The 22,515-nt window shown below is 34.0% G+C and overlaps 1 protein-coding gene across 9 annotated transcripts in view; it reads right to left on the bottom strand.

Annotated features, from left to right (window-relative positions):
* Positions 1-22,515, bottom strand: part of EPHA7 (EPH receptor A7) — a 222,669-nt gene that overhangs the window by 103,381 nt on the left and 96,773 nt on the right. Inside the window, exons 6-7 of one of the 9 annotated variants that reach the window (XM_069077253.1) lie at positions 9,053-9,140; positions 5,740-6,837 (exon numbers count right to left, since the gene is read on the bottom strand). The exons of 6 other annotated variants lie outside the window; for them this stretch is intronic. In XM_069077253.1, coding sequence (XP_068933354.1) covers positions 6,816-6,837; positions 9,053-9,140 — 110 coding nt within the window. In that variant the 3' untranslated portion in view covers positions 5,740-6,815. Of the gene's footprint in view, positions 1-5,739; positions 6,838-6,890; positions 9,141-13,927; positions 20,542-22,515 lie in introns of those variants that run through there. 2 more of the 9 variants (XM_069077251.1, XM_069077252.1) reach the window with 2 other exon arrangements.

Here is a 22,515-nt window from a genome sequence, read left to right as displayed (position 1 = left end):
ACTCCATGGACATGTATGTCCTCCAGTTTCCCTTCCCTGCAACATATCTTCAAGTCATTGTCAAAGTAAGTTTCTTAATATACAAAGCTGATTGTTCTATTCTCCTATTAAAGAGCTTTCAGGGTCTTCCACTCTCACCCCCGTGCCAACCAAGTAAAATGTAAACTCCGTAAGCTCTCTTCAAGTTCTTTCATGGTTATAGCTCCAGCCTTTCTTTCCAGTAAAATTTCACACTATCCTCAAAACTTAATATTAAAATAAAACTGTGGTCACAATTTGGAAATTTCATCTAATAATGCAAATCACAATCCATTCATGCCTAAGCATCCTGTGTTATTCTTGATCATGTCTTCGCATTAATTTTTATGAGGGAAAACCCCCAAAGGGTCCTTTCACAATGCAGGAAGCTTTCCTCAAATTCTATTGACATCATAAGGGTAAATGAGGAAGACTTGGGTTATCCATCTGTCATCCCTTGCATGGAAGTAGTAACTCATCTTCTCTTTCTATCATATATTTTCTTGAGGGCATCTTTTTCTCCTTTTCTCTGAAGTTCCTCATTGGTTGTATGTTCCATCCTGTTTATATTCTGCTTGTCCCCTCCATTGCCTAAATTACCGTGTAAATTTTTAATTTTTCTGAGACTATTGCATTCCATTTGGCAAACACAAGTAGATGTTGGCATTTAAAATGTGAACTTTTCTTTCTATGGGAAGATTAGTGTCATTAAAGGCACTTTGCAATTTCCAAAAAAAAATTCTGCTTTCCTATTACTACCCTAACCAAATTTTACTATGAGTCATTCTATGATCTAAGATGGCCCTTCCCCAGGTTTGTAAATTTGGAGAACCCTAAATGGATTCCTTCTGTAGCTATGTCTTCTTGAATCCTTCCTTTCCTTCAAGACCTGGGTCAGATACCTTCTCTTCCTCCTCCTTTAAGTGATAACTAGCATGCATATGAAGAAGTAGAAAGAAAGATACCTGATAGAAAAAGTACTCTAAAAGAAGCATTGGTTTGGTCTTAATCTCTGTATTCCTAATAGAAAAAAAAGATAAAATAATCAATATTAAATAATTTTCCTGAGATGAACAAAATCTAAATTATGGTATACATATTAACTGTACCTTTTTTCTACTGAGGACTCCATCCTCTAAAACATCTTATTCACTGAAATGACTATGACAAGTTTATATATCACACTTGTTTTCAATATCATGAAGGTCCAAATTGCAACTGAAAAATGTCTGGATATAAATCAGAAGAACAAATGTTTTAGGGGAAAAAACCCTGAGAGTAAGACATATTAACAGTCTTCACTTAATTATTTATGTCTACTATTGTGACAAAATGCTTTATAAACCTTAAAGATATATGTGTATATAGTTGCATGTATATGGAAGTGTAACTTGCTGTTGTAATTTTCAGTATTACTACTCCATTTTTACCAGAAAAAAATAACTCCTTGCTTTTACTGTTTCAGAAGAGACAGCACCACACTGTCAAAACAAAAATATCAGTTTTAGTAAATTGGTAAAATAGAAGAAATGGTGAATCAAGGTCTGAAGACCTAGATCTGAATCCTGGTTCTGCTTCTTCCTTATGAATGATATCATTTCAAGCAAGCAATTTCACTTCTCTATGCCATAAATTCCTCATCTGCAAAATAAAGGAGTGGGGTGAGATGATAAATAAGGTTTGGGGATATCCTGTGAGTATACTAGAGCTATACAAAAAGCAGTGGCAAGAGATGCAACATAAAAGTATTGTGATAGCAATCCAATCCAATAAACTTTTATTAAGTACCTATTATATGGTAGGCACCATGCTAAGTACACAGGGATATAATCAATAAAAAGAAAGACAATCTTTGTCCTCAAGGAGCTTACAATCTAAAAGGGGAGCCAACACACAGAAGGAAGGTGGAAAATGGGTAGGGGTTTTGTGGACATAAGTGGTTATTTGGTTCACTGGAGTTGGAAATAGAGAAACAGATTCAAATTGGAATGACTTGAGAGTCCAGGTTCTACCCAAACAAAGGAAGGCATTGAGAGGAGTTCGGTACTCCTCCCTCCAGTCCTCCAATCAAAGGGGAGAGGAGGCTGAGGGAGGTGGTATCAGACAAGGATTGAGTTAGCAACATGATGGTAAGTTTTGAAGTGACGAGATTTAATCCTTGGAAGGATACCTTGTTCTGTGAAACTGAAATCTAGCAGAGCTGCTGATGCAAAGTGAAGTGAGTAATTTGTATTCCCAAAAGCTAAGCACTCTGCCTGGCAGATAGTAAGCACTTAATAAGAGTTTGCTGATTTGACTTGCTTGTGGTTTTTCATGCTGTAGCTCAGTGGTGTCAAACTCAAAAAGAAACTAGGACAAACTTTATATAAGGATTACTGTAGGCTCTATACTAACTTAGAAAACCACATATTAACATTATCCATGTTATACTTTTTTAAAAAAAACTTATTTTGTCAAATATTTTCTAATTACATTTTAATCTGGCTTGGGCCACATTCTGGAGTGTTGCCAGGGCAACATGGTCAGCAATCAGCATGTTTGGCTCCTCTGTTGTAACACACTATGGACACTTTCCATTCTAGGATACTTGAAAAAGTGTCAAATATCAAATGGTCTCCTAGTAGCCAAAAGGAGTTAATAGACATTCTAAAGCATCTAACTGCTTTTGAGAGTAACTTACTAGAGAAGAGAGGGCCCAAGAGAATACAGACTTCTTAAGTACAACACATACTGTTTTATTAAGGTCATACTTTAATTAGACAATCCAATATCCATTGAGCAAGGTTGTGTGTGATTCTTAATTATCAAGTGACCAAATTCAGAAGCAACAGAGATCTGAAAGGTCACATTTTATTAAAACAAACCGAATACAATCAATTTACAAAAGGACTGTTTTCTGATGTCTAACGATGATTTTATTATCAAGCAAAAGTCTACCACATTTCAATAGAGAAGTGCCTGAAAAAGAAAAAAAAAACTTGCATCCTGTGATGTTGATACAATGAAGAAAATCAGTTTTTCATGCAATCTTTGAACTTGTTTCTTCAATTGAGAAAGGTTACTTATAGCTTCAGTAAAATATAGAAAAGGAGGCTATTTCTGAGCTCAGGTCTGTATTACCCCTGCTCACATGACAGCTTTTGGCTATGTGAGACAATGACCACTAAATGTGGCACAATGATTACGGAGAGGTGTCAATAGTCTTATCTACCAAACAGCAGCAGCTTTCAATCTCAAACAGAAGTTTTTAGGCTTTTGTCAGTTATTGTCTAAGCCAACCCACAAGCATATTATCATAATTATGGAAACAAAATTGAGGAATTTTTAGATTTGGTAACAGAGTAGCAGCATATGGTTCAAAAGCTCTTCCAAGAATTTTACAACACACTTAATGAAAAATGAGTGCTAAGTTATGAAATATGAATCCTGACACATTTGATTTTTCTAATGCTTTTCACAAAGTACTACTTCTTTAATCTTTTTATAAATGTGACATAAGGGTCTTCTTCTTTTCTAAAGTGCCTGCGAGGGATAAAGGGGTATGCTGGTAAATGTTTAACAATCGACTCTGTAGGGGGAAAATGTCTGCATGGAATATTTTAAAGTATAACCTGTATTATTAATATTATATCCATTACTTTCTTAAGTCTAGACAATCAACAAAACAATCCCTGATTTGTAGTAGGCACTGATTTCTTAAGTATGAATGCATACACTGAAATTTAACAATCGGTTCCTGAAGTTAGTGTTGGTTCCAGCACACCCCTGGAGGGAGGAACTGGTAAACAATATTCATATATTAAAAATATTTTATGATATTCTTATATATGTTTCCTTGATTTGCTTTTTATGTGGCCTGCAAAAAAGATGTTTTACAATATTTTTTTTTTCCCCCAGAGGCTTGAGGGGTCTGTATGGACTGTCTGGATCTGGGGCTGGAATGAATAAGCAGCAGAATACTGAGAACAGCAGAAGCAAAAACAAAAAATGTGTTTACCGATTGATACTAGATAAAACCCTACATTTGACTGAAAAATCAGGTTAACTCATATGTAGGGTTAATTTATAGCTGAATGGCAATCAGAACTATCATCCTGAACTAGTTAAGGTGAAAAATCAAACAAAACAAAAAGTAACCTCCTCTAAACTTTTTAAGAGACTTGGTGGGGGATTCCTAAATTTGGGAAAAGAATAAACTAAGGAGAAGATAAGAATTACATATGATATTATATTTAGAATAATTATGAACAAATCTTAAAAGTGTAAAAGAATAAAGATGTCTTCCATTCAAGCAAAACTTTGTCAAGAATCGGACTGCTACCACTGCCTCTTCAGTGCTAATCCTAGCATTGGCCCAGCAGGTGACACCTTCTAGAGTGGTTGCATTTTATTGTCTCTCCAAAGGTTTAGATGAATAACAAACAATGTTAAGTATTAAGTAGCAGCAGAGTAAGTCTGGTATGGTATTGTGCATGAGTGCCTTGGCAAACACCAGGGAAACTAAATCAAGGAAGCAGTACAAGTTGCAGTAACTTTACATTTACTTTACATTACATAGAAATTTAATGGGGTTTGGGAGAGACAATGTATAGATTTCAGAAAGATAATATGAAATATAAAAAGTATATATTACATATGTAACATACACATATATTCACACACATGCATGTGTACAATACATGTGCATATGACAATGCAGAATATGGAACATATTACATACAATATAGTCTATCAATCAATGTTAAACAAATATGCTTTAATTATATAATAACCCTGTCATAAAATGAAGAATTACTGTACTTTGCTGTCTGAACAGTAAACTTAAAAGTTAGACTTGCTAACTGGTGTTTATTCCTCACTTTCCTACTGACTTCTTCCAAGATTGTGAGTAGTAAGTAATATGGGTAATATAATGTTCAATAGGACACTAAAAAACTCAGGTTATACATTTCAAGTGCCCTGAAATTCTTAAATGCAACCAGAAAAAAATTATTAGTAATAAAATTATTGGTTTATATCACTAAAAATAAAATAAAATAACAACAAGTAAAACAGCTTACTTACTCATAAGGGAAATTCCTCAAACAAAGCAAATAATGATCCATCTATCACTTCACAAACAATTCTAACAGAGTTGCTTAATCTACAGTTATAATGTTTTGGAGTTTGGGTTTGAAATCAGGGCTTCCTGTGTTCAAAAACCAGAAAATTACACAGGAGGCTATGCTATGTTTAATAATGGTTGTTGTCATTCAGTCCTTTCAGTCACATCCAAATCTTCATGACCTTATTTGGGGATTTTGTGGCAAATGTATTGGAGTTTTTTGCCATTTAATATTCAAAAAAGATAGTAAATTGCTACATCCAATGATCTAGTAATAGATTAGAGGCTAAAAGATCATGGAGGACTGTGAACTTTTCTTCCCATGTTTATGTAAGGTTTTGCCAATTCTGCTCCCCTCTAAAGAGCAGTAGTCAATGGTTCTTCCCTATGTGACTTCAGAGAATATACTAGTGTTCCCTATGGGCCAAGGATGGGAGAAATGTACCATCTACTTAGGAAAAAATACCCTCTACCTGCTGTTATTTTATTATAGAATACATACTTCAAAATTTAGAAATCTAAGACTATAAAGAATCAATTAAAAAAAGAGTCCATGATTACTATATCTAATGAACTGGGATTAGTAGATTTGGAGCCTGAAGTCTGGTATGAATTCACATTAAAACTGCCAGCTTTCTACATATAATCTAAGTGTCTTAAGTTCTATTTTTATCATTCCCAAATCCTAAGCAGGTAGTGAATTATAAGACTTTACAATGTCACTATTTATTTCCAAGCTATACTGTATTATGTCTGAGCATAACAAAAAGTAAACAGATGTTATGTGCACCAAAGGTACCGAAATTAAACCAGTTCAGTGTATGCTATTTGTTCCCAAAGTCTATTTCTAGAAACTTCTCAGATAGAATGCATAAAATTTGTCTCAATATCCTTCATATTTTGCCTTCCGACAATTAAATTAGAATGATTATCCAGTACAGAACAGTGTCTAAAGTGATTTGTAGATTTCAATATTAAAAGTGTACATGCCAGTAGTGACCAATAACACCATCTGGCAAAAGGTTAAATCAAGTAAATGGGATGGAGGTTTGGAGAACAGGGATGCAGGAATTATATCAAACATGAAACAACACATATTCTCATTCATCAAAGCAATTTAAGTGTATATCTTATAAAACAGCAATAATTTGCTGTCTTTCTAAATTAAGATAAATATTCTGTAACCTATAATTCCATTACCTACAATTTACATTTCCAAATCAACTGCAAATCACCAGACCAATCCTAATGAGGAATGTAGTTAAAAGAGTCCAAAGAAATGAAATAGTTCCTCCCTTTTGTGAAATTTACAAACAAATTGCATAATCTTAATGGCATTTCCTTCAATTATGAAATGAGAATCACTAAACTGAGCTATAGATTTCAAGGTTAAAAGAGGAATATAAATATAATTGACTCATAGACAATCCTAGATAGGTTTGAATTTTTTATTTTAATATTTACCCTAATTATAGTATAAAGTAGGTTGTTTTTCATTATGGTAGTGTATGGCACTTATTTAGACATCCAACTATATAAGACAGTTTTACATGTAGAATACTTTTTCCCCTTATAAAAAAGTGCACCTAGAATTTTAACAGTGGGATGATGATCACAAGGAAAATGAGAAAGCGTTAAAAGGCCAGACTGGACCCTTCAATGTCTTCTGTACATAACCTGTTTTTCGCCATTTCTACCTCCTAAAGCTTGTGGGGCTATTAAAAAAAAGAGAGAGATTCAGTTACCAGACTGTAAAAAATTCTCCCTACTTCTGTTTTTAGTATTAGACAAAATGTGACTTTTTCATCTAATTTAGAACATAATAGTCTACATATGTGATATATTAGCTGGCTAAGACTGTAATATAAGCTTTGTATCCTGACCACAACTGGGGTATGAATGGTATTTAGACTTTTTACAATTTCATTGGTATTTATGTTGTAAATCCAATGGATTTGTCAAAGTTTGGTTGTCATTAGGGACAGCAGGAATTACTTGAAAGAGGGCAGTGAAATAACATGGGAAAAACACCTGTGTTCTGTGTAGAAGACCATTAGAAATATAAGTAGTACAATGGTGAATAGTAAAAGAGAAAGCGGGTGAAAATACTATCAAATCCTAAAGATGATCAGTGAGGTGGGAGGCCACTGACTGAAAAGCCACATAGTTATTTTTTTTTAAATTCTAGACTACATACCTGCAACAGTGAAAACCAAGTACTGACAGCTCTTTAATCTACCCAAGAGAAATTTTAAAAGCATGATGTCATTCAGAAACATGAACAATTGTGTATTAAGTACTTTTCCTTTGATGATCTTATTTCATTTGTAGAAAATCTAAGCAGAGAAGTAGGAGTCTGGTAGTGTTGAAGTCATGAACAGGGGAGTAACTGGGATTCAGTTTAACTACAGCCAAACTCTATTACTCATACCCAGGCCAAGACCTCTAATCTATATTACAGTGTATGGGACACAATGGACAAAATAATACAGAATTCCTATATTGCACATAATGTATTTGACCAGCAAAAATAATGCATAAAGAATTTATTGTTATTTTGTCTCTACCTGTGATTTATTCAGGCTAAAGAATTCCCAGTATAGAAATGGCTTCTATTCACTTCCTCTGAAATTTATAGCCTCAAGGCAGTGAAAGGTTAAATGAGTTGCCCAGGGTCACCTTGCTAATTGTCAGAGGAAAGATGTAGAGTTAATTTGTGCTAATTCTAAGATTAGCCCTCTGTGAACTATGCTATAAGACTAATATAAACTTTGTATCCTGATTATTATAAATGTAAAATAAAAAAGTTCACAATTACATAGTTCTGCAAAATGTTTTGTATACATTGTTGTTTCTTTATTCATTTTTCAGTCACGTCTGAATTATTAGGATCCTATATTTTCTTGGCAAAGAGATTAGATTGCTTTGCTGTTTCCTTCATGAGCTCATTTCACAGATGAGGAAACTGAGGTAAACAGGGTTAAATGATTTGCCCAGGGTTGCACAGCTAGTAAATGTCTGAGGTCACATTTGAACTCAGGTCTTCATGACTCCAGGCTAGGCACTCTAACCACTATGCAACCTAGCTTCCCTTTTATATATATTATCTCATTTTATTTACACAACAGTCCTGTGACTCACTATTGTCTCCATTTTGCAAATAAGGAAACTGAGGTCCAAAGAAAATAAGCAACTTGCTCAGAATCACTCAGCTAGTGAGTATCCTAAGTGGAATTCAAACCCCAGATTTCTAGGAGTCCAGTACTCCATTCACTACACAACATTGCTTCTGTGAATTTTTAGTATAATTAAAATTGTTTCAAGTCACATAGTAGCATCTAAGGAAGAAATGGCAAAAAGTTGATTTAGCTTTTTAAATACTGTGTCATAAAATATATTCATTGTTGAAACGATAAATATTGAATTGAATCAATGTACCCTTGGTCCTTCTGTTAAAAAACAAAACAAAAAACAGCACTTTCATAAGAATACACCCAAAGGCAACCCTACACATGTTTCTTTTAAGGTTGCCTAAAAGAAAATTCCTTTTTTTTCCTTTCCTCCTCCATGAGTTTACCATCAGTAAAAGGAGGCAAATAATGCAAGGCATACCATCCAGCTTTGGAAACTGATTCACATGCCAGGTGTTAATCATTGTTTTGATGTACTTTTCTGGGACTGCAAAGATTTTGAAAGCATGAAGGCCAGTCCAATGCCCAGGGAGCCTGCACTCACTCTAGCTGTTTTACAACCTGTCACGTATTATGAGAACAGTAGATGTGAAGCATACCACCCCTGACACCCACTCACACAGGAGCTGCCAACCGAGCAGCAGCCTAGAGCTATCTCCATGGGTGAATGGCGCCTTCAGCTTTGATGACTTTGCAATGAGCCTAAAGAACACGCGGATGATATGAATCTGATACCAACCTTTTTGGAGTCTGTTTGGAAAAAGCCACACAAAAAGACACAAAAACAATGACTCTTGTGTCAGCCAAACTGTTCCTTTGTTTGCCATCTGAAGGGAGGGGAGACAGAAGTAAAAGAGAAGAATACTTAACATGACGGATGAAGTCCTTTGAGTTTATTTTGTTGAAGTCCCATCCCCAGCAATGTTAGCATCCTCACATAAAGCACTTGAAGTAACAGAAGAGTGTATCATTGCTACCTTTTAAAGTCCACAATTCAAAGGCCCACTTCTCTCCCATGGGAGACTGACCTAGAACACTACAGAAAGATCCCCTAGGATAAGGTTGCTAAATGGATGTCAAAGATGATTAGGGATCAAAAGCAAAGTTCCAGTGACCGCACACCATTTCCAAAAGGTCAGAATCTCAAGCTCCTTTTAGTAAATGAATGTATTTACAAACCCATTGAGCAAGGGTATAACAAAGGAGGCTATTTTTAGTCTTTAGATTATAGGTTAGAAATGAGTTCTACATTCCCAAAGGTACTTCCTTAGCCAATTCTACCTGTGGAAAGTAAGTACCTAAGTAGTTTCAGGGGGCCTGATTATCAGTTCTTAACAACATATTCTGCATACATTTTAATCTATAACAACCTTCAGTAGAGAACTGAGTTTTCACATTTCTCGAGTTGGCAGAATAAATAAAGGTCTTGAAACTGTTCCACATTAAATCTTGGGGTATTTGACAAAGCTGATATTATTTTATACACTGTGGTTCACAGGACTGCTAAAGAGAAGTAAACATCATGGGGCAAAGGAGGATTCCACGACTTACCCGGGAAGCAATGAATTCATTTTTAAAGTGAGCAACCTGCTCCTGCTTCACCAGGTGCCTGAATCCTATGAAACTTGAAGAGTGGTTTCAGATGAGAATATCACTTCATCTCACCCAGTTGTTCACCAGAAACTATAAAGTGGGGGCAACGGGGCAGTTCAAATGAGACCAGAGTTAAAGAAAAAAAAAAGATCTATTACCATCTGGCCATTTTCTGCAAGGACACTTAACCACTAGTTCTTTGGAAAGAAAAATGAATCTGATAAAACAATATTTCAAGTGCTTTAATGAGGAATTTATTGCTGTGACTAAAATGATTTGCCTATAACTTTTCAAAATTATACTGAATTTGAAAATTCTTCCTCTGATTCAACATCTTTTTTCTCATGATTTCTATTACCCTTTAATTCATCCTTTCAGTTGGTTATGTTTTGTAATATGCTTAAAGATAAATTTTTCTAGTCCCTATTTCAAGAAAATATTCAATGTAAATTTAATAGGTTAAATTACTTTTAACGTTAGAAAACTCTTACCAATATCAACCACATCCACATTCTGCCACCTTTACTATACCATGTTTAAGAGACTCATAATAATAGGTACTACACACTTTTCTTCACAGTGTCTTTTCTCACTTGCCTTGTCATTCCATTTAATATTTCTCATTCTGTTTTCAAATAGCCATAAACAAACACACTTTCAATTTTAGGAGACCACAAATACTTGGGATGACAAAATGTCAACTTTATCTCATTAAAAAAATAAAATATACCCCAAAACAAAAAAGATAATGTCAAATGTTTGGGTTAAAGTAGACTACTATTGACTATTTTATGTCTCAATTATATTTCAGTGGAGGCAGAGACTTAGAACTATGTACCTTAAATATCTTAGGCAATGATTTTAAAGCTGTCAATTTTTGAAATTCTTTTATGGGCAACTAAATTCTTCTTTCACTATTAATCGGGCAAATTAATTCACATGACTAAGTATAACATGAAGCTCTCTCTCTCTCTCTCTCTCTCTAAAAGCACTTTATCTTGAATAGAGAAGTGTAGGAAATGTGAAAAAGTAATATTTAACAATACAACCCAATGATTTCCAACATTTTATCATATGTTAATTTTAAATTTTCACTGAATGACATTAAAAGTTTAACATAATTAAAAAAAAAACTATGATGGTACCAAAACTGGTAATTGGAAGAGGAAGTTTTAATATTATTAACACAGATATCTTTACTCAACCATTTTTACAAATCTATTACACTTAACTATTCTGGCTCATTACCAGGATTCTTTGTGCCAGGATGGTTACTTGCCAAAAAATTGGTTATAGGATGACATTATATTCCATAGAGCACTTCTCTATTAAATCATGAATCTGTCCATTTGCATCATATCTACTGAACCTTAATTTGGAAAGACTAAAGTCACCCATTGCATCCCAAGCCATTGCCAGTCATCTTGACTTTTGTCTTGCCACTGGACTTTGGTGATTCTGGAGGAGAGAATAAGGCTGATCACTTCATGCAGCTCTGCCTGACTTAAATCCAATTCATACTCAAATCAAGAGAATAGATCACCTTCGTTATGTCTTTGGTCCTTGCCGAGAACAAAGAACAAACAACAATAACAATTTATTGAACTTCTGCCAATCATAAGCTATTCATAAGTGAAATCATGAAAATGTGTGAAGAATAACCTTCACTGTATTTGCCAACTTGTTTTACTTCAGTATAACAAGTACAAATCACAACACTGAAAAAAAAGCCAAATGAATACTTCTCCAAATTAAGGAAAATGAGGAAAAATTCCTTTGTGGAATAGGCAAGTCACTGATTATAGTATGTTTAAAAGGGATTTTTTTTCTTCTTCCAGCTAAAGCAACACACTTCTTTATTTCAATTCTTAAACAGATCTGATTTAAATGATGTGAGTATTCCCTCATCTGGTGAAGAATGCAATGTGCCCATGTCTTTTCATTCTGTATAATTCTTCATGTTTTTTTTTCCTGTAGATCTATCACAGAGAATCCATCCAACATATTGGAAAATTTTAAAAATATCTATGTATATACATATATATATATATATATATATATACATACACACATACGTGTGTGTGTGTGTAAGAAAATACACCAATTGAGCTGTTAATGTGCCATTCACTGCTTGGGCCAAATGACTGGTTCTTCCCTTTTTTCAATCACAGATTTTCTCAGTGTCACTTTTTAAATCTCAGAGGTCAGTAAGGAAATATGGTGCAGTTTAACTGTACCCAAGAGACAGCATAGTATAATAGGGAGTTAGCCATGGAAACTGAAGATTTAAGTTCAGATCTGGTATCTTACACATTTTTGTTTCTGTTTAGTCATTGTTCAGTCATGTCCAAATTATTATGACCCTGTTTGGGGTTTTCATGGTAAAAACAATGGAGTGGTTTGCCATTTTCTTCTCCAAGAAGAAACTGCAGCAAACAAGGATAAGTGAATTATTCAGTATTACACAGTTAGTAAGTGTCTGAGGCCAGATGTGAATTCAGGAAGATAAGTCTTCCTGACTCCAGGCCCAGCACTCTATCTACTGAGCCAATTAGCTATTATATGTACTGGTTATGTAATCCTAGAACAAGTCTTTTAACTTCTCAATATTCTAGGCAACTCTCTAAAACAGTAAAGTTTCAGTGATGATACTAACATATTTGTAGTGGAAATTCCCTGTCCTGAGAGTTCACTATACCAATGAAATTACAAGTACAGTTCCCATACCTATCTCTCTCCTTGTTTGAGCCCACTGTCCACATTGCTCCTTGGGTCAAACATCAACTTGTCACAGAGCTTGTGATTTTCTAACATTTAAAAAGTTGGAAGGATATTTATATTTTTAAATAAAAAGATAGATCTTTGCATTGGGTAATATCCTGGGATCACAAAAAATGTCGTGAAATTCCCCGAGGACAATCCAGACCACTTTTTCTTGTCAGTCTTGGTAACAATTCAGTTTGGATCTGCAAAGCCTGTCCCAAAAATGTATGATAATTAACATATTATATGGATGGATTGACCATCCAATTCACTGTCTGGGCAACACAGTCTATCATAGTCTGGATAATAAGTATTTTTCATCCATTTAATTTAACCTGTACAGATTATTAAACCAATAACTTTTTGAACGATCATGAGGTCCTTTACATTTGCAAACAATTCACTAAGTCCTACTTGATGCCCCCAACATTTCATGCATCTGACCCTGAATTCTCGAAGGATATATCAATAAGTTAAAATCTTTGCTATGTTCTGCCCAGTCCAAAAATGCTTCAAAAGTGTGTTTTCAGCATGAGATTATGTATGTCTTTCACCAAATTTAAGTTCATGGTAACTTATCACCAGAAGTTTAGCAACAGTAGTTCTAAAGACTGGCTGTTAAATTTTGAAGGGGATTATAATCTTATCAGTAAATCGGAGGACCCACACCAATGAAACCTAGAATCCTTAAAATATTGTATAAAAAAACAATGCTTATTTATACTTGCAAATAGTTAATAGTATTAAGTATAGAAAATGAATTAGATCACATGATTACGCTTATGTATAAATATGGCCACTCCCTGCCCTAAGTTCTCTGGATTTAAGAGTCCTGATTCTGACAGTTTGTTATGTAATTTCAGAAAATTTGTTTACTTTATCTTCCAGTCATTCTCTTATATAAATGTGATTAGTAATACTACTCATCAACACAATGTACAATGAAACTATGGGAGAATAACAATGAATGAGAAGTACTTTGCTAATATTTCAAGTTTTAAAAATATTTTAAAGTAAACAAAAATACCACAAAGAAAAAAATATAGTTGGAGTGGGCACTAGAATCCTGTAACTCAAGCCAAACCATTATAGAGAGAAATGTTGAAAATAATTAACACTGATTTGGAAAGAACTGTTACAGATTCATTTGACAGAACATAATTCTGTGATAGATGCATTCAATAGAAAGTAAAGTAGTTTAACTGCAAGTTTTAATATTAAAAAAATTGTAACATTGTCCTACACAAAAAAATTAACAAGATAGTTGCTAACACTTCTAAAAGATTCTCAATGGATTAAAAAAAAAGAAGGAACCACTCAATCCAACTTGCTTTCTCTGACAAACATATTATTCCAATTAAAGATGTGACACGAAAATATTACATATGAAAATTTTGAAAACAAAACATGTCAGCAGTGATTCATATCATAAAATAATTTATCTCTGTTTCATAAAATTTATATGTTTTGTGTTTATATCACTTTCATTTACCAATTCATACCACCACTAATACCTTCCAGGAAGTCATCCCTTACAATAAATATTTTTAATTATCTTTTTTATAATCAAAGTATTAACAGAAGTTTCTACTGCATTTAAAATATTTTATTCCAATTTAAATTGATTTACAATTAGATTTTATGAACACATAATTATATAATGTGTGGTATACATACTTTGTACTAATAAAATGGATAATATACATATCTATTTTATGAAAACATTTAAAAATTTGAATTGTAATTTTTATTTTAAACATTCCTATAGTGAAAACTCTATATAAAGTATAATGCCTACTCAGTGGTAAAATGGATAAAGTATTGGTCCTGGAGTCAGGAATACCTAATTTCAAATCCAGCTTCACTCATTTACTGGCTATCTGTCCCTGGACAAGTCACTTAATATTTGTCAGTCTCAGTTCCCTCATCTATAAAATGGGCATAACAATAGCACTTTCTCCCAAGATTGTTGTGAAGACAAAATGTGATAATATTTTTGAAGTGTTTGGCAAACCTTAAAACACTATATAACTGCAAGTTGTTTGATGATATGACAAAGTAATATATAGACAAAGAATCAAAAGAACTCAGATAATTGGAAAGGTGCTTAAGAAATTGGGGTTATGCTATCAGAATGAGGTCAGAAAATGAATTTAGATCACCTTTTACAGCATATGCTACAATAAACTCCAAACAAATATATTACCTAAACATAAATGGTAACATCATTTAAAAGAAATAGAAAACAGAAGGTGTCACCCTTTCAAAGCTATGGCTAGGGGAAGAATAGTTAACCAAACAAAGGATAGAAGGAATAACAAAAGATATAATATATAATGTTAGTTATATACTATAGAAAAACTTTTATATAAGTAAAATCAGTGTGACTAGAATAACTAACTGAAGCTACCATGTCAGAAAATTATTTGATCAAGTGCCTATGATAAATCCGATATTTGAGCTATGTAGAGAAGTGAAACAAATCTCTAAATCTAAGATGAATTTAATAGGTATATAGTCATAGGATATGAAAAAAATAAAAGTAGATACAAGCTATCAACGTGAAAACTGTTAGAATTAATTATCTGAAATAAAAAGAAACTGAAGTACAAATTTACTGAGTATTTGTATTTTAATTTACAAAGCTAGCATAGGCATATCAAACCAGTCCATCTGACTCCTCAGATGGACAGAGACAGGAGTCATTTACAGAGAGCTGATTTTTATAATATAAGAAATGAATTATAAAAAAAGAAACTTGTTTTGAACATAATTCAATTGGACAAGGCAGGTCATCTGACTAGTTAGCTTCTCCCAGGTTTTCTTCACTCAAATTCGTACAGTTGGCAACATCTAGATGTCAAAATGAGATCACTCCAGAAGTCCTTGCCCTACAGGTGATGCCTTTTGTAACCAGAAAGCTCATTTTAAAGGAGAAATTGTGGTCTGTGGTTAGCAATCATCCACCCACCCTCATCTTCCAGCTGCCAAGATTACATTACTCTAGCTCAAGAAAAAAGGGAGCTTATCAACTAAGACTGGAAAGAGAAAATTAAGCACTAGTCAATCCCCCTTTCTCTACCTGCCAGAAAGGGAAACTTATCCTTTAAAAAGAGTCTTATGACCCTATGATTATTTTATTCCTATAAAGATAAATGTCTTACTCTAAATTATCTGTTACTAAATGAAAAGTCTTATCAGTCTGTCTATGCACTAAATCTATAGGTAACCTAGATATAAGACACTAACTATGTTAGTCTGGCTTAGTTGTTAGGGCTAGCTTTTCCTAAACAAGGGCAATTAATCCTATAATCAAACTAAAAATAAATCAGAGTAATTGATATTGATTTCCTCTTCAAAATATTTTAAATACCTATTAGTAATAGAAATTCAAGTGGAAGTATTTTCATGTTTTAACTCAACTGTCAAACTGAAAAAGACGATAAAATATAAGGATAAACAGTGTTAGAAGGTTTTGGGGAAGACAGGCACACTAACTCACTACTGACAGAGCAGTGAATTACTTCTATTGTTCTAAAATAAAAAATGCAATTATGTGAGAAAAGTTACTAAACTGTTTATACCCTTTCACCCAATCATATTACTACTGGACATATACATCACAGGGTATAAAAGTCCTATATATGGGGCGGCCAGGTGGCTCAGCGAGTAAGAGTACTGGCTCCAGTGTTGGGACGACCTGGAGATCGAATCCCGGCTCAGACACTCAGCACCACACCCAGAAATAACTGGCTGTGTAACCTTGAGCAAGTTACTTAACCCCGATTGCTTAAAAAAAAAAAAAAGTCCTATATATTCCATAATATTTAAGTCAACCTCTTCAGTGGTAGCAAACACTATAGACAAAGGAATTTCATTGGAAGATCCAATGGATTGGAGAATGACCTAATAACCTATGGTATATGAGTTTAATGGAATATTAATCTAGTCTAATAAATTATGAATGCAAGGATATATGAGAAAGGTAGACTTGCTGATGAACTGATGAGGAGCGAAGAAAGCTAAATCCAGGGAACAAAAACAGGGAACATTCAAAGGACACTTTAAGGTTGGCTAAGCACCATACTTGTGATTTCTCATTTGATCCTCACAACATGGTGCAATTATTATCCCCATTTTACAGATGAGGAAACTGAGACTGAGAGTTTAAGAATTTCCCCAGGGTCAGAAAGCAAGTAAATTTTTGAGGCAGGACTTTTAATTCAGGTCTTCCTAATTTAAAGTCTAGCTCTCTTCCCCACTGTGCCACCACATACAAAATGACTACTAAAAATTCGGAATTCAAGCTTAAGTGCAATGATCATTCCTGGTTCTAGATGAAACTCATTTCCCTTTTCTTGGAAGGGAGTTAGAAGTCTAGAGGTGTGAGATGTAATATAAACTGTTAGATATATTCATTATAATGTCTTGGTTTGCTTTACTATTGCACAGTAGAGTTCTATATTCCTGAGTAGTTATTGGAAAAGGACAAGATTTTTTTAAATTCTCAGTAAAATATTTTTAAGGACACTAGTTTAAGAAGCAAAATAAAAATAATTATAAGGCACCTGATACATAGTTAAGGGGATACAAACACCCACACCCCCCACATAACATAAACAAATGACAAAAGCCTAATAAGTGATTATGAGAGCAAGTAAAATCCATAGGGTTTTTTCCCTTGGATATAAAGTATGATCTAAAATTATTAAAAGTATCCCTAAAAGTCTATTTTAAAACAAACTAATTAAAATGATTTTTTTTTTTGCTTTTTGGAGGGGGGAAGGCAGGGCAATCAGGGTTAAGAGACTTGACCAAGGTCACATGGCTAGTAAGTGTTAAGTGTCTGAGGCCGGATTTTAACTCAGGTCCTACTGACCCCAGGAACGGTGCTTTATTCACTGTGCTACCTAGCTGCCCCTAAAATGGTCTTAAAATAAAATTAACTCTGTACTTAGTACCTGTATGACCTTGCACAAGGTACTTCATGCCTCTTTTGAGTCTCAGGTTTCCTTCTATAAAATGAAGGGTTGAACCAGTCTATAAGTTCCTCAATTCCAGTTTAGAAAATATTCCACTAATGTTAACCCTCAAACCGTCTTCAAATGAAACACACACATACAACTCACTTTTTTAACTGAAAAAAACTTGCATAAGAAAACAGTATACATAATTTCACAAGATCAAATAATATTTTTCTGTCATTTTACTATAGACACTAATAATCTATATCAATAAAGTAATTATATTTTGTTTCTATTCATCATTTTTACTAGCTTCCTTCCCTTCTTGAAGCTCTTCTCTTATTCTACATCTGCTACTCTCTTATTGATGCAATGAAAACTCCTAAATGAATTTGACTGATTCTGTTCAGATGCAAGTAGGCAGGATTTTTTAAAACTATCTTGTTATAACAATCTATAATTGTACATGCATTTCAAACATCCATTAAGTCTTTTGGTTGTAGGATGAAAAAACTAACAGGGCCAGTTCTATGTTGCTTACTAATAATGTTACAACTGAAATGCAGTAGAAAAGTAGAAGTGCTGGTCAAGGGGTAGCTAGAGATAAGGGTAATAGATCAATATTTTTAACTGCCCCTGATATTTACAACCATGAGACTTTATTGAGGAAATGTATCATTTCCTCAATGATGAGGTCACAGCTACATTTTTAGGAAATGCACCTTGATAGATGTGTAGAGGACGGACTGGAGTGGGGAAGAGATTTGATGCAGAGAATTTAATTACGAGGACTTTCAATAAGCCAGGTAAGAGGTGATATAGGCCTCTAGCATGGTAGCTATGTGAGTAGAGAGAAGAGAACTTTATATGAGAAAAAAGGACAAGAATTAACAGCTGATTGGTTGGGTGAATTGAACAAGTGTGAGGAGTTGTGGAAGACAATGAAAGAATGCACTTGGGTGACTTTTTGATTCCTTCAAAAGTATATTTGGAAAAAGAAAAGACTTGGGGAAAAATAATCTGTCAGAGACAAGACATAAAACTAAGACTTCCTGATGGAGGCAAGTTATCTCAGACATAATGCTAAGTACTTATTATTAAACAGTGTCCCAAGAGTCTTACTGTGGTTTTAAACTTTTGAGACATATTATAAGTGTGTAAACATATAGTGTTTTAAACTTTTGATACATATTATAAGTGTGTAAGCATAAGAAATACTTTTACACATATACTATAATTTTCTTTCTAGCTGTTTTTTTATGGACAGTTGCAAAACATTTTTGATATTAATAGACGGCATTGTGTAGTAATTAGAGAGCTCATTGCAGGGCCAGGAAAACCTGGGATAAAGTATCACCTCTGACACACAATGGCTGAGAGATCCAAGGTGATTTCCTGAACTCTAGGCCGATATTGTCAAACTCAAATAGAAGGAGATCCCTAAAGGTCTTGCAGACTGATTTAGAAAACCAAAAATTAACATTGTTTATGTTGTATTGTATTTTACATTTATTTTCTTAAAAATTTCCCAATTATCTTTTAAGCTGGTTTGTGATATACTCCTGAATTTTGCTAGCTATTTATAGCCCTCCCCTGGTTTGACACCTCTGTTCTAGGCAACTTTCTAAGTCTAAACATTCAGAAAGGGAAGGGATCTCCACTGGTGGAGGGTGTTTGCTCACTGGGGAGTTTCTAGAACATACAGTGAAGTGTCAGGTCTAGTCAGATATTCTTTCACATACACACACATCTTCCTATTTTTTTCAAGTACTATGAAAAATACTTTTCAAATTATCTGCAGAGCACAGATAGAATTCTATGATAACCTCTCTTTTTATTCTGAGTATATTTGTGTTAGATCCATATATTATAAAATGCAATTATAAGTAAAAGTAATTCAAACTATAGATTTGGGGAATTATATTCTTTACTGGATCTGTGATTGCATTAGGGTAAGACCTCCAAATCCCTTTGCCATGCCTTCTCATCATAAATGATACACATGAGAGACAGAGAGGAATGGGGAAAGAGAGCGGGCCTGAAAGTCTGGAAGACTTAGTATGCTTGAGGCAGGGCTTGAATCTATCTATGGGACCATGAGAAAGTCACTTAATCTCTCTAAGACTATAAATTGCAGAGAATGTGCTGACCTACATTGATAAAATGAGTTTCTTTACCTCATAGTTTCTTATACCAAAGAAATTACGTGTCTAGTCCCTATCTCTCTATTCTAATAAGCTTCTGAGTGGGTGTGTGAATATGCCTGTATACACATGCACATATTCCTTCTCCTTCCTGTCTCCAAACACATACATGCACAATTTTTTTTTTTATAATCCTTAGGTATGGTGTGGGCTGACTACAACCAATGAAGTGAAGCAAAATTCATACCATTGAAATGTTATTTATCATTTGCCCCCTGACTGTAATACTCTTTAAACTTCAAGAGACTGTTAAAGACTGGGTCAAGATGACTAATATACTCAAACTCCAGTGCTTAAGAGATTTCTGGGTCACATTTTAAGGATTTGGAAAGCCTCAGATTTGTTTCAGTGTCTGTCTGGTAACACAGCCCCAATACCCATTCAAGCACACATAATTCAGGAGGCCTGCCTGCCAGCAATAAAGGCCGAAATTGGATACTTGGTGAGATTAATTACCTAGATAGGGCATGATAATGCAAGTCAAATGGGAATGTAATTAAAGTGCACCTTCCATGAAAATTATTCATTGCTGATGGATCAGGTGACAGATAAATCAAAAGGCATTTTAAAAAATGCTACAGGTTAACTTGAGGCAGGTCCTTCCTCTTTAGAGAACTCAGTCACTGCAGCTGTTGAATTCACTTCTCTTGTCTTATCCACGTCGCAATACCATAAGACAAAAGGAGAGCTTGTAATGCAACCTGCTAGAGACAGAAACCAATAGAAAAGCTATCAGGATTGAGGCTGCAAACAAAAGGTCAGCTAGAGTGGAACCAGTTGGCTGGCAGCTTTCAGATTAGGATATCACTCTACTTTTATGCCTTTAATGGGAACTGCAACCATAAAAGAAGGCAAGTGATGAATTAATAAGTTGACTAGTCTCTAGGGTGTAATTCTTGCAGATGAAAGGCATGCTGGTGTAATCAAACAGGGTTATAAATTAGGTAAATCGAATGGCACAAGAAGTATCTCACAGCATTATTATTAAATAAAGTCTTCCTGTGGTTGTCATTAATTCTTTACTGTCAATACATTTATTTACAATCTAAAAACAATAAAAGTAAAAGACAGAGGGTTTTATAACAACAGTGGGGTAATTCCAGGTACCCAGAGGGACACTAATCCTAATCACTATGTTGAGTTCTCTTTATTACACACCTTTCAGCAGACAAAAGCTACTACCCAAGCAAAGATATATCCCTGTTAGATTTGCTGCTGATTAAGGGGGAGTTATTGGAACAAATGGACCTCACAAGTCACACATTTGCCTGGCTTAACAAATAAATACATCTTTCTCTTCAGTAACCTGTATATCTATCTAGAGTGCCTTTTTTATCTTTAAGACCCCAAACAATACAGATTACTATCACACTGTCAATTAGGTCATTAACATAAGCAACTTGAAGAAAGAGTAACCATGGCATCAACAACTAAAATAATGAAGTACTACTTTGGAGAAAAATAAAATGTTTATGTCAGTTGTTCTTTTGAAAATAATATGGAAAAACCCTGATGAACCAAAACATAGTTAACTACTAAAAATCCTCAAAAAATTTTATTGCCTTTAAAAATTGACCGTTAAATTATTTCTAGTGCTGATCAGAATTTGGAAAGGGAAAACCCTCAAGTTATTGATTTCAAGCCAACACCACCAATGTTCAATTTTTCAAATCGCAGTCAAGAAGCTTTTCAAATTTAACTTTAAAAACATCTAAGAATCTAATTTAGGACTGAAATGTGTGAAATTATACAACTACAAACTGATTAGATTCAATATTAATGCTACATTTTCTAATTCAAATATGTGAATTTTTGTTAATTTTGTCGACCTAAATTATGAGATTTAAATCAATAGATGGGATAGACCTATGCCCATACCTATTTTTGGCTGAACAAAATCATATTCAAAATTTTCAAATGCAGTTTATAAAAAAGGAGAGGTTACAAAAAAGTCATAACACTAAAGTCTAAAACAATCTTTTCTTTAAATTTGTCCCTTAATGTTTGAAATGTGTGTGTGTGTGGTTGGGAGATGGTGCTATAAGTCACTGTATAAAAACACATCTGTCAGAGGATTACCCATGTGTAGATCTCCTTTCCTAAAAGTTACTGATTAAAATCAAAAACACAAGCATTGTAAACACCTGACACAGTTTAACAAGAGACATTACTTTTTACTGTTCCCTGCATGTTCCAGCTGGTAACTTAATCCCAGCCAAACTACAAAGCAAAACGATTTTGATTTGTCAGATTACCCAGGGCTTGTCCAGGAAAATAGTCCGAAATTTAGTCACTAGGACACTGTAATTAAGATGCATTCATCCATTTCATCCCTGGCTAGAGAAAATAATGAAACATCAAAGACATCAGACAGCAGCTTAAAGAAGAGGAGTTAGCATCTTTTCAAACGTAACACCTGTATTTAATGTTTTGCCTCTTCCAGAGCAAATACTCTTCAAGTCAAATATAAAGGCAGTTAATCTCTAATTTATTTAAATAGCATTGCCACGTTCTGTATTTATTTAGAAATCACTTTTTAGTGAAATTTAAAAATAACAAGATTGAGAAAAATAACTTAGAAGGAATATGTATAAATGCCAAATGACTAAATATCAAAAACGGCCTCACAATTTTCCCATGGTGAGGGAAAATGGCATGTTTCACAAGTAAAGTTAAAG

This window comes from Petaurus breviceps, unplaced genomic scaffold (genome assembly GCF_028583685.1).
Source record: "Petaurus breviceps papuanus isolate PSGF00001 unplaced genomic scaffold, PetGlider_PUasm1.0 90977, whole genome shotgun sequence".
Lineage (NCBI taxonomy): Eukaryota > Metazoa > Chordata > Mammalia > Diprotodontia > Petauridae > Petaurus > Petaurus breviceps.
The sequence above is the reverse complement of the archived record's forward strand: the minus strand, read 5'-3'. Positions and strand labels throughout refer to the sequence as shown.